General features: G+C 33.0%; 1 protein-coding gene across 2 annotated transcripts; it reads left to right on the top strand.

The window, feature by feature from the left end:
- The first annotated feature begins 80 nt into the window (after window positions 1-80).
- On the top strand, window positions 81-8,221 carry LOC123708800 (aminoacylase-1A-like). Of its 2 annotated transcripts, XM_045659694.1 has the most exons (9): window positions 81-312; window positions 1,520-1,686; window positions 1,956-2,127; window positions 3,119-3,265; window positions 4,173-4,243; window positions 4,683-4,799; window positions 5,310-5,405; window positions 5,754-5,884; window positions 6,101-8,221. In XM_045659694.1, the coding sequence occupies exons 1-9, from the start codon at window positions 159-161 to the stop codon at window positions 6,309-6,311; spliced, it is 1,266 nt and encodes a 421-aa protein (XP_045515650.1). In that variant the 5' UTR covers window positions 81-158; the 3' UTR covers window positions 6,312-8,221. The 2 variants fall into 2 exon arrangements, with proteins under 2 accessions (XP_045515650.1, XP_045515651.1); XM_045659695.1 differs by lacking the exons at window positions 1,520-1,686; window positions 1,956-2,127.
- Window positions 8,222-12,876: the final 4,655 nt, after the last annotated feature.

Here is a 12,876-nt window from a genome sequence, read left to right as displayed (position 1 = left end):
ATATAATTGATACGTATGTCAGTTGATCGGCAATTAATTTTATCATATGTTAAGTATGCTGTGTACTTTCAAATCTATATTACATTCTATACAAAACGCCTGAGCGGTAGTGAGTGTTAATTTGGAATTTATTTAATTAACGGTATACGGTAATAAAAATGAAGTTTCTGTGGCTAATGCTGCTAGTGAAGGACATATTGTGTCTTTACACACATAAGAGTTTATTAAAGGGTTTGACAGATAACAACTTATTGGCTGTCCAACATCTTCAAGAATATATTCGGATTGATTCAAGCAAAACGGAGAATTATGGTTTGTATATTTACATGTATATATAGTACCGCTGACAAAAAGCAATGACCTTACATTGCTTTCCTTCGTAAAATGAATTGAATAGTTATTAAAGTAAAATATAATATTGTTACTGAGTAAGCATGCAAATGGTTGTTTAAATATATATTTAGACTGGCTTCGACTCCCGTCAAAACACTTGTCTGTAAGCTATTATTCGTACCTTCCTTTATAGGCTAAACATACTTGATAAGGATTCATAATTAATAATAGTGGAACTTACTTTTTTAGCTCGAAATTTTTGGAACAGTTGAAAAAGAAGGTCATACACAATGAAGATTACTTATTACTTTTCTTATTCGTCTATCATTAGATACCATTGTCAGTTTACAATCTTACTATTATTAATTGATAATAATTAGTCAGTACAATGTTTTAATACGCCAATACATTTTCCTGCTTGTTACATTTTATTTAAAATAATATTTTTCGCAAAATGTATAAATAACCTCCATTATAACTCGTTATAGGTATAATATGAAATATATATGTATTAGAACATAGTTATTCATTAAATGGTGAGTGATTCTTTACGATAGAGTTTTAAAAGTCATGTCATTGAAATTAAATAGTTATGATAATCAATTTTGTTCATAAATAATGCAGGCAACGGAAGTACTGTTATAAACGGTTAATCCAAATAAATACGCAAACTCATAAGTACTTTATGTTTAATAGATTTTCTCTTGCCATAATTCGAATTCGAATCATTTTGTGAAGCACAATGACCAGGAGGAATTGACAAAAATTGCATATTATGTCTTAAAGGACCTTAAAATTATTATATTCATTTGTACTTCTGTACGAATACGTTTACGTATTGTATTATCATAACAATAAAGATTTTTTAAATGGTGTTATCCAAAACACTAAGAATCATTAGCATAATATTACCAATATTAATTGTGTTCAGTTAGAATTAAGTCAGTTATTATTATAGTAATTCCAAATTAATCTTTTAATTTCGAATTACTTTTATATGTAAAACAAGAGTTCTATCTTGTCATACCTAAAAAGGTCAAAAGCATTGTACCAGCAGCTATCAATTATAAACATTCTCGAAGTGAATAGGTTCGCCTTTGTATTGATAAGTTTTTAACAGCTTTATAATTAAAAAAATAGAAACACTGTTCTTCGAACGTCTTGTGTTAGTTTCCACTCCTTACAGATTCAGTGGTAGAGTTTTGGCAACGTTTGGCAGACGAGATAAACCTACCGTTGAGAGTGTATCGCCCAGCAGGTTTTCCTGTCTGTGTACTTACATGGATTGGAGCCAAACCTGACCTGCCCAGTATCATGCTGAACACACACTCTGACGTTGTTCCTGCCTACGATGTATGCTATATAAAATATACATCTTGTACATGTATATATTCGATCTTATTTAATTATATTCATTGTGTCTAAGCTATTCAAAGTATTTAATTTCTGTCAATTCTGTCTTGAAAGAACGAAGGGTGGCCTTGGCCTTAAAACTTTTGGAAGTTGAATCAGTGAAATGAATTGGTGAACAAGAAAGAAATCCACGCAATTGCTCAGAGGATAATTCATCTTTAATACTAATGTAAACTATAATGTTTGTATAAAAAAGTTATTTTTCGTAGTATTTATGGAAGTACCCACCGTTTGCGGCAGTTATTGATAACAACGGAGACCTCTATGGGCGAGGGGCCCAAGACACAAAATCCCTAGCAATTCAACATTTTGAGGCGATCAAAGAGCTGAAAAACAATAATATCACTTTACAGAGGACTATTCATCTTACGATTTTACCAGGTTTATTTTTTTAATGAATTTATTAATAAATATATCCAAAAGAAAAGAAACATAGTGGAGCTACACCCTGGGCCTCAGACCCATGTATCTGTTTTGTGGCCTTTTGTTTTGTTAAACTCAGGCTCAGAAGGCATAAGGCCTCGAGTGCCTTCTGAGCCTGAGTTTTTAGGCATATCGATTTCATTATGCTGTTCACGCTGTTTTCACTCATCGTACGAGCCAGTGTAAAATTACGTAAATATACAGAAAGTTAATCGGCGCACAGCCGGTGTACGAACCTAGGACTTAAGGCTGAAGCGAGGCGAGGCGCACGTTGAAGATGTCATATGTCTGAGTAAGAATGTAAAATCTCTCACAAGCTCTTTACGAACATTTAATAAATTTGCATATATGTCTGTTTAAAAAAATATTAAATAGACGTTTTTGGACACAAACACCGAACATACACAAAGCAAACCTAAATATAAGATCCCCCAAAAAAAATACTTCGCCTAACGTTTTTTCCCTTCAGAGGCCCCAACATACTTTAAAACAAAATGTTCGTTATAAAATTGTAAGTAGAATTCATTAATCCAAATACCTAAAATCATTAATATTACTTCGAAGAGACTAGCTGCCAACAGAGGGTATCCTTTTTAACTTTTTTATGTAACAGGAGGCAAACGGGCAGGAGGCTCATCTGATGTTAAGTAATATCGCCATCCATGGACACTCGCACTGCCAGAAGGCATGCAAGCGCGCTGCTAGCCTTTTAAGAATTGGTACGCTCTTTCCTTTTAGGACCCTATTTCGAATTGGTTTGGAAATACTTCGGTGGGTAGCTGTTTCCACATAGTGGTGGTCCGTGGCAAAAATTTCCTTATGAAACAAGGAAGAATCCTGGTGTGCATAGTACACGTTATCTTTTTATGAGCCATATTTATTATGTTCTCTTTGCAAAATAACTAAATTTATGTCTCCTAACACCAAGATACTCTGATTAACATTACAGACGAAGAAGTGGGAGGCTTTCGTGGAATTAAGGCGTTCATAGAAAGTGGTGATTTTAAAAGACTTAACGTCGGTTTCGTGCTTGATGAGGGTCTGACGGCACCTGACAACACTTATCTTGCTACGTACTTGGACAGACGACCTTGGCGTAAGTTATTCAAACTTATACTCAAACTCAAAATAACTTTATTCATATAGGTAAACAAGTACACTTATGAACGTCGACAGAAAAGATGTTAAATTTATTCTAAATTTACATTTACTACCAGTCCGCAAGTCAAGGGCGTAGAGCGGGCTAGAAGAACTGACAAGAAAGTGTTCGTCGCTCTTTTTTAGTTAAATTTCGAGTCATACAAATTGCACACTAGCCCTACCCAGAAATGTTAATTGAGAGTTAACCTCGCCACATATATATATATTCTTCTCGTTCTCCGTTTTCTTAAATTAGTTTATTATTATGATAAAAATATAAATTTATTTGCAAGAATATGGTAAAAAATATTGTGGTGGTACAACCTAATTTGTATACCTGTATACCTGTATGTAAGGTTACATAATTAAAAGGTAAAATTTTACATATTACATTACATCAATTATACATATATATATATATCATAAGTAGTATTAGTTAGTAGTTATCAACTATTTCGGCGTTGATTTGCGAAGATGACCTGCAATATTCTATGATCTTCCAAAATATGTTGACCTCAATAAAACCATGTACCACGAACCTATATAACCAATAGCTAAATTTTTATGTTGATTTTAATTTTCAATTATTTCGAGTGAATAATTGTAATCATGTCTTTTTATCAAGTATTTAATGCAAATTGAGTTTTTTTGGTGTTCAAATGTATTCTATATGGCTTGATACAAAAGATTATTCATAAACGTAAGTTTTAATTTAAAAAAAAATTTTCCTCGAGTCATTGCAAATAAAAATGTCACGTAACATAATTTAACCAATAAATCAAAATCTAGCCTATAAATGATTACGTATCTAAGTACTAAATGTACTTAACTACTTTAAAGTGTACCTAATATATTAATTTCAGAAATAAATATGACATTTTATGGGCAAGGCGGACATGGCTCGGAAATTGCGGACAAAGGTGTTATTAAGAAGGTAATTTCATGATTATTTTAAAACGAAAAGCTGTATCGAGTTTCACAAAGAAGTAAATTGATATTGGCATCTTGGAATTTTCACTTTAGCCCCGGCGAAGATTTTTTTTAGAATTTTGAGAGAAATTCTTCGAACTATCGGACAGAGTAATTTTAAATTTCAGTGTTTACTGTTATTAGAGTAAAAGAATTCCGTTATTTCTAGTATTACCTTTTCGGACCATTCGGAAAAAAATAAATCCGCGGCAAATTTAACCTAATACCTCCGGATTACTTGCTGTATCTTACCAACCAAAACGTCAACGGCAGCTTCGAAATCAAAGTTGAGATCTAAATGAATGCTACGTTATAAAAATTCATTAATTATTTATCGGTAAATCGAAGTTTGTTAAAATAAAACCTGTGAGAATTACACTAATATTACATGACAACAATTTCAGCTTGACTACATATTGAAATACACATTGCAATATCAAAAGGAACAGAAAGAAGTAATGGCGAGAGGGAATAATGCATGGTTGGGACGATTCACTACTATGAATATCAATATCATTAAGGTAACTACAATTCTCTACGGGCTATGATTACTTGTCTCATTTTTTGATAGATAAGTACGTGATTAACCCTGAGTTGGTGCTTGTCGTCATAAGTCGAGGTTTAAGGCATGCCAGTTTCCTCATACTTGGTAAGCATACAAGCAAATGTTAGTTGCATAAATAGAAAGAAATATCATCTAAGTTCGACCTAATAGTTGGGAGACCTTTTCAAACCATTAGACCAAACTTTTTTTGTGGAATTATAGAAATAAATCGACTAATTCACAATGATAATTGATTAATCTATTTCAAAGTAGTAAAATATATCGCATTTATATTAATAAAACTAACAAAGAAAGTACAGAATAATTAATATCTAATTAGGCGTCTCAAATAATCGGTTACTAACTTGGATTACATATAATATATAGGTGTATCTATCTCTGTTTATTTCATCCAGCTCAAACCATTAAACATGACACCGTGTATAGGTTAGTTATTAAATAATTATAACATATGCATTTATTGCAGACTGGAATAGCAACAAACATTATGCCGAGCCTTGTAAATGTGGTCATTGATATGAGACTGGCTACCGACGTTAGCATCTCTGATATACAACAAATGGTAAAACAAAATCTTGTAATCTTTAATTTTTATTTACAATGGTAACATCTATTTATTTCTCGGAAATTTTAAAACAATTTAACCAGGTTTATTTATTTGCTGAAATATATACACTATCCTTATAGTGCTAAACCAATACGATATGGTCAAAAATTCAATATATGTATGTATAATAAGTAAGTTTTTCGACACTTTGATAAATGAGATTACGTATTCATAAAATTATATAAGATAAATTATAGCTTTGAAGTCCAATGTAAATGTTGAATGTTGAATGAATTGCGTAAATGAGTGTAACGCTGTTCTAGAAACATGCTAAGTTCTCATAAACAGCATGTATTTACATAGATTGACACGTGGCAAAATGTGACGGGTCCAGGAACAACTGTGGAGTTCCTTCGTCGTGATGAGGTGTCGCCTGCAACGACTCTAGCCAACAACTGTTATTGGAACGCTATGCTGGAGGCTGCTGCGGAGTTGTAAGACATAATTTATTTTAGACAAACCCATAATATAAATAGTAAAATAAATATTATTTAACAAAAATAATTTTAAAAAAAATCAACATTTAGATATAATTGCTGTTGTCTATATGTCTATAATCAATGGGACACACATAGAAATGTGTCGGCGTTGTAATCCCATTTCAAAATTTGCTAAAAAATACGTAACTTAAATGTAAAGTTATATTTCAGGAATATCACAATAAAACCAGTGGTGTTGGCTGCCACGTCAGACATGGTGGTCGTTAGAAAACTTGGGATCCCGGCCATTGGTTTTAATCCTAGCATAAACACGATTTCACGTGTACATAATAACGACGAATATGTCAACATTGAAACATTTATACAGGGCATTCAAGTTGTCAAAAATATTGTTATGAAATTGAGTAATGTACTAGAATAACAATGAGTACTCAATTTTATTAAAACTTAAAAAAAAAACACTACAATGTAAAGTACTTATAATAATTTAGTGGCACTAAAAGCTACAAATAATATTGGCCTTGGCCGCAGATTGCATCATCTTTGATCATTTTATGGACAAGTAGGTGAGGTGAGCCATACATTTGGGTTTTGAGACTTGCCGGTTTTCTCATGATGTTTACCTTCAGCGACGGAGAAAATATTAATTGCGCTCATAGATAAACTTATTCGTGCACAGCCATGATTTGCATGTAGTCGTACGCTTAAACCACAAGGCCACCACAATCTGCAACAATATAATATACAAAAGTAACGGATACATTGCATATAACTTCGGGGCAATATATGGTGTTAATATACATTTCAGTAGACTCTAAACATAATATCAAATAATTATCTGTCAACTTCATGTGGCAGTCTCTCGATCTCCATTCAAAGCATTGAAAACGTGGTGAGTTGTGAATAATGTAACAAACTCGTGATTATATACGTTCAAGAAGTTTCAGCGTGTGACGTTTCTGAGGTAAAGACTTGAACCCTTGTACACTAAAGGACTGTCCATCTATGTGCACAACACCCATACGGTGAAGTAAAATATCGTAAGGAAACCGACATGCCTTAAACCCAAAAGTCTAGCGCGTGTAGATCACCAACTTGCCTATTAAAAAGAAAGCAATAATCATGAAACAGATATTAAAAGTATTAAAAACGTAAAAAAAAATGTTAAAACGCTTGTACTATTTGTCAGATTAGAAAAATAGGCTTTATAATAAGAGATATAAATAATGGAATGCAGATTGAACTGGGTTTCACATTATCAATTAATTAGCTAATTTTCTATGCTGTTTGGCCTGTCTAATGTAGCGCGAAATGTAAACTTAGTTACCCAGAGCTACTGTAGTAAAACATAATTCAAGTGATTTTATTAGAAGGAATTTCAGCATAAGAAAAATTATATATTGTGAAGTTGATGTAGATCGCTAAATCAACAGCGCGCGGTGCTCCACTGTAATGGGCGCCTCGTACGTGCCGCAACATTTTTAAAAGGACTTTTTCGCAGCCGCCGCTCTCTGTTTGCCGAGCGTCGTCGGATTTGAGAATAGTCACGCTTTTAGCGAACAAATGAATTCTCTGGAACAATTGGGATTCGCTGAGTAAACTGTTTAGCGTCCAATTGAGGAAAAATTGTTACTTCCATAAAAGGATCTCGGAAATATGTAAATTTAGACCCGAATATTAAAAAATATATATCTTTAAATGTATATGTATCTGAATGAACGATGAAACTACATAATTATTTTGCTCTGAAGCGCGTCTCAATTATTTATCTGAGTTTGATTTGTGATACAGTAGAGCTGGGGGCGGGTAGGCGTTAATTGAAATAAATTGTCATGGCAAACGGCGGCGGGACATAAATCAGAGTGCCGCGGGCTACGAGCTAAGTGCCTGCTACTATACGCTACGCCGTAGCAACATAGATATTAACTATTAAATATTATTTAGTTATTGTCAATTATAGTCCTCAATTACATTCAAAAAGAGGTCTTTAAGCAACTATCGATTTCTTGTAAGTGAAAACACTGCTTCCCGGTTGAGGAAGGGTTTGGCTTTATTATCAACAAAACCTTTATTTATTAAATGCCGTACACATAACTTTTTAATGTTAAGTAAAAAAATGAAGCCCATCTATGTCACTGATAGGTCTACGTGAATGATGACGCAAGACACCACGAGACGAATTAATTGAGCTGAAGGCGGTGAGCAGCGTCATGTCCGAAGTGCTCGTTTGTCACCGCGCCAGGTGACGCTTTACCGACCGAGGGGTGCCACTTGCTAGGCCTCAATCACAATATTTCTGGATACGGCACTTGTTTTTATCTTAATTTATTGTATTTTGATCAATTAAAACCCCTGTTCGTTATTTGTATAACCACCTTTCCTTAAACAACGTTTAATCATGGTGGACAGGGAAGAGATAAACGTAAACGCGACGTTCCTTGCCCTGTATGTCCCACTTAGAATTATACATCCAAAGGCCTGTCTAACTACAGCTACACAAAAACTTATAAATCAGTGGTTTATGAATAAAACCGCGTGCGTCTATTTGATGAAGATATTCGATAAAATTTGAAATATTAGCTATTTTTTCTTGAAGATTCGAGTTTTTTCTTTAAAACAAACATTCTTGTACCATTTTTAAATCGTTAAAATATAATAATAACAATTTATTATCCGGTATTACCACCTCCAAAACTCAGTTCCTATATAAAATAGGAAATGGAAGAAACGCGAACCACGAATCACGATACTGAATGAGTTGTACTTTTGAGTGTGACAATATATTTTGTCGCTTAAGACGGGGCTTCAGGAAAGGTTCAGACCTTTTACGCATTCTAAACAAGGATAAATGATTCATCATTTACACAAAACAATACCGCTACATTACACTTAAGTGGAGTATATTCATACAACATTCTGTATGCAGCTAAAATATTTATCGAGCTACTATTCTAAGGACGTAAACGTTTTGGTAATAATTTTTGTACGGTTTAGACAAATTTAATAATCTTCTTCTGTAAAAGTTACAATAGAAAGCATACATTCATCCGTTTAGAAACACTATTAGCATCTAATATTCTCATAGTCTTAATTAATTATTTTTTCGTAGGTTTCAATTAGAGGTAAATGCAAATGTTTCATGATTCGCCACGTTTATGCAATTTTGATATAGTTCGTAGCCCTAATGTCGCAGAGTTGGCATAGCACGATGCATAAACTGAATATTGGAGTCGGGGTGGCTGTTGCTATTGCTGCTCCGGGCCACAAGTATAGTCCAGGACCTTTGTTGTAGGTACTTAATTCAGTGAAGCCCTCGTAGTACCATGTTAGGGAAAGCAACAATATTTATATAGGGATACAATATTATTTAAATTAAAAAAAGTTAATTATTACGTAAAGCTCTTAAACATTATTTCTACTACTCGTGAACGCAAAGTGCCAGTGAAGACGTACGTTAATAAATACATTTCATAATTTCTATAGAGCTAATGAGATAGTTATATGGGTATATATATGTATATGATAATAGGTCTTCTGTGTATTATTACAAAGAATATTATTATTCCACTACTTTCGATTCAAATAAAATATTTTTGTATTATATAGGATTGAACACTATAGCTTGTGATCACATAATAACATTTATAGGCATATCTTCTGCGTGAAACGGTATGACTGTTGAACTATGGAAACCGCATTTAAAAATTGACCAGAATACGAAACTCAGAATTAATTTTAATCTAATAAATACACACACGATATAGTCAAAGTCAAAAATCATTTATTCATATAGGTAACACAATGTAGACTTATGAATGTCAATAAAAAGAAGTATACATTAAATGCTTCTAATTTAACATTTACTGCCAGTTCTGAAATCAAGGGCGTAAAGCGGAAGAGAAGAACTGGCAATAAATTCTCCGCCATTCTTTTTATAAGTTTTTTTTGTATTACGCAACGTTTGCATGAAGCTGCAACCATGACACCATGTTCCAGATGACAACATCAGTAGTCATTCTCCTGGGAACAACACGTAAATCGCATGCGTATATATAGATATTTATATACGCATATGTTATACATATTATGGAAGAGCTAGTACCCCTGACACAGGTATTTTTTACCTAAAAGGGTTCCTAAATTATTATTATTTCTATTTATAATGATAAACACATTATCTATCTTTTTGGTTATAAATATCATGAAATGAACCTAAAATAGATGAAAAATTTACAATAGGCTCATAGGCAATAAATGACTTTTGACTCAATAGATATTAAACGTCTAATTATTATAATTAGTGCTTTAAAAAAAACTTGTTGAGTTAATATGTACAGCTATACTAATTGTTCTTAATATGTCTGTCCTTTTAATTGTGAGTTTCACTTAAAGGACATACAAAACGTTCCGTCAATCTATGAATATGAAGCTCATTAACTATTAAAGTGTATTATGATAAGTTTTTTGTTTAGTTCTAGAATTGGGTATGGAATGCTAATGGTGACCGATGTCACCTGACGTACCCATAAAGCATAGGTATATTTATTTAACATGGCCACACTGAAACAAAACAAAAACTAAAGTTATACGTCTGCAATTGGCGCATACAATACGCATAGACTAGTTATAGATTATAGAAGGAAGTTATTAAACACTCATCGCTGGACAAATAGAGCTTACTCGGGTGTCGACTGACAATGGTCCAGTCACGCGCACATTATTTGATGTGTTCAAGTGCTTATCACGAGCCCTCCCTAACCCCGTGCACATGTTATTTTTTCAAAAAGAACAATCGCCAACAATACGCCCGTGACTGATTTAAAATTATTTTAAAATTGAGTGTTAGTTTAAAAACATTAACAGGAATGTGGGAATTTCACATTTCACATCCTTTACGTAGAGCACATACATATATATGTTTTACACAGTATTGTTTTAATCGTGTTGAGTTATTCAAACCTGGCAATCTTTTGGTGTTATAAAATTACTTTATAAAAAACAACTTTTATAAACGGTTTCTTGTTAATCCGAAAGCAAAAACAACAGACAATAGATTAATAAAATAATTTAATTGTTTAATGAAATACATATTGAATTAAAAACCTCCTCTTTCGTTTTTTTAAATATCAGTCTATAAATATGTATAATATATAACTTACCAGTACTATAATACAACATTATTCAATTAAATTAAATGTGTGTCAATAAATATATACCAAACCACGTAAAAATAGAGAAACATTTTGAAGTTAGAGCATAAAATGTACTAAAATAAGAATATAGCGCAAATTTAACTATTATCTTAAGCGTTCCCTTCAGTTGAACTCGTGGCGGTCGCGTGTTGCCACTCGACAACTATTTAGTTGGATTATTCTCTGATTTCTTATGATAAACCTATAAGCACTAACCATAACAAGTTGAAGATTAAAATATGCTGAGATTTATTTGTTCCTTTATTTTACTTGTCATTACAGTACTACTAGGTTAGATTTTTGAAATCTTTTATCTCGGTTTTGAGTTCAATATCCGGCGACACATTGTTTTCAAACTAACGACTCACTGCTAAAAAAATTAAAGACCGTTACAATAAAAGCGTATACGATATATTTGTTGTTCCTAAATATAAAAAAAAAACAAAACACTATCGCTTTATAGGTTCTGTTTGATGTGCTTTTGTTTTCTTAATAATGTTTTTTAACAGTGTTCAAACTTTTGGACCTGAGAGATAAATATATTGGCGCACTTCAGCCAGGCTAAATTTTTCATAACAAAAGTCAAATTCGTTCACACGCTCAGGTTCACAAATATACGTGTTTGTTGATTATACATACTTGAATAAAAACAAATTAACAGATTATACTTAATATTATTATTAAATAACCAGAACCAAAAATATTTTGGCAAAATCATTTCACAAATAAGTCTTCTTCATGTTTTAAGAGAGAAATTAGTGAGTAAGTGAAATAGGTGATTCCTTTTAGTTTAGTGACTTAAATAAAAAATAAACTATAATCTAATTGATTATGTTTAAGATTACAATAGTTTTATTAATATTGTCAAACTCTTAATGTCCATAAACAAAGCTAATTATTGTGGTAAGTCGGCAAAACATTTGGGATTATCAAAGGCCGCGTAAAGCAAACATCAATGTGGCGACGTGAGCCGGATCATTTACGCTCGATCGAACGATGGATACAAACACAAACGTATTCTCTAAATGATCTTGCGGTAAGAAACTCTATAGAAAGTGTAATATGCCCTAAGTCTATGTCACACGTGGCATTTTCGCTTCGTAGCTCGATTTCAATTCAAAACGACGTGGCCCGCCCCCCGTGCAAAAGGCAAGCACCGATTGGTCGCGGACGCCGCCCAGCCAATTAAAGCTCCCTTTATCTCCCTTGCTTCTTACTTGACATTTTAATGTTTACAGGGACAGACACTAAAGAAAATTCCAAGATTTTTATAGTTATAATTCTACGTTAGTTTAATTTTATTGGTAGTTTTTCAAATTTTAAATACGTTATGATGCATACACAGAACAGATGTAATATGCCATATTATGAAATAATAACATATATATTATAGGTTCGTAAAGAACAAATATTATTTTGTACCGATTGATATATGAATAGTTGTGAATGTTGAAACGTGAACACGTAATACGGTCAAAATCGGCGACACCGATACTCTGACAATGTAGCCTGTAGACCGGGCCACAAGATGGGATCACAGCTGTCTCTTTCTCCCTAAGGGCGAAGTATATACTCCATCGCAGTCGGGGGTGGGCCTCGATGTAATCAGGGGATGATGTGACTCGCGATCTCCGCAGCGGCTTCAAAGATCACAATTATTGGAGCAGTCTGTCGAAAGCCGTGACTCGATGGTGAACTCGCTAAAGTCACCTTTTTCGTGATCGAACTTAAATTATTTAATATTAATTCACTAATATAAAACCGGGAGTATTTATATTTAAATAAAAATAATAC

This window comes from Pieris brassicae, chromosome 4 (genome assembly GCF_905147105.1).
Source record: "Pieris brassicae chromosome 4, ilPieBrab1.1, whole genome shotgun sequence".
Taxonomy (NCBI): Eukaryota; Metazoa; Arthropoda; class Insecta; order Lepidoptera; family Pieridae; genus Pieris; species Pieris brassicae.
Note: the sequence above shows the minus strand (reverse complement) of the source record. Positions and strands in the feature narration are given on the sequence as shown.

Excerpts from the sequence above, each read along its gene's own strand:
- LOC123708800 (XM_045659694.1), top strand. The coding sequence starts at position 159 with ATGAAGTTTCTGTGGCTAATGCTGCTAGTGAAGGACATATTGTGTCTT. Across the intron at positions 313-1,519 it reads AAGCAAAACGGAGAATTATG|ATTCAGTGGTAGAGTTTTGG; the intron begins GTTTGTATATTT and ends CACTCCTTACAG. Across the intron at positions 4,244-4,682 it reads ACAAAGGTGTTATTAAGAAG|CTTGACTACATATTGAAATA; the intron begins GTAATTTCATGA and ends CAACAATTTCAG.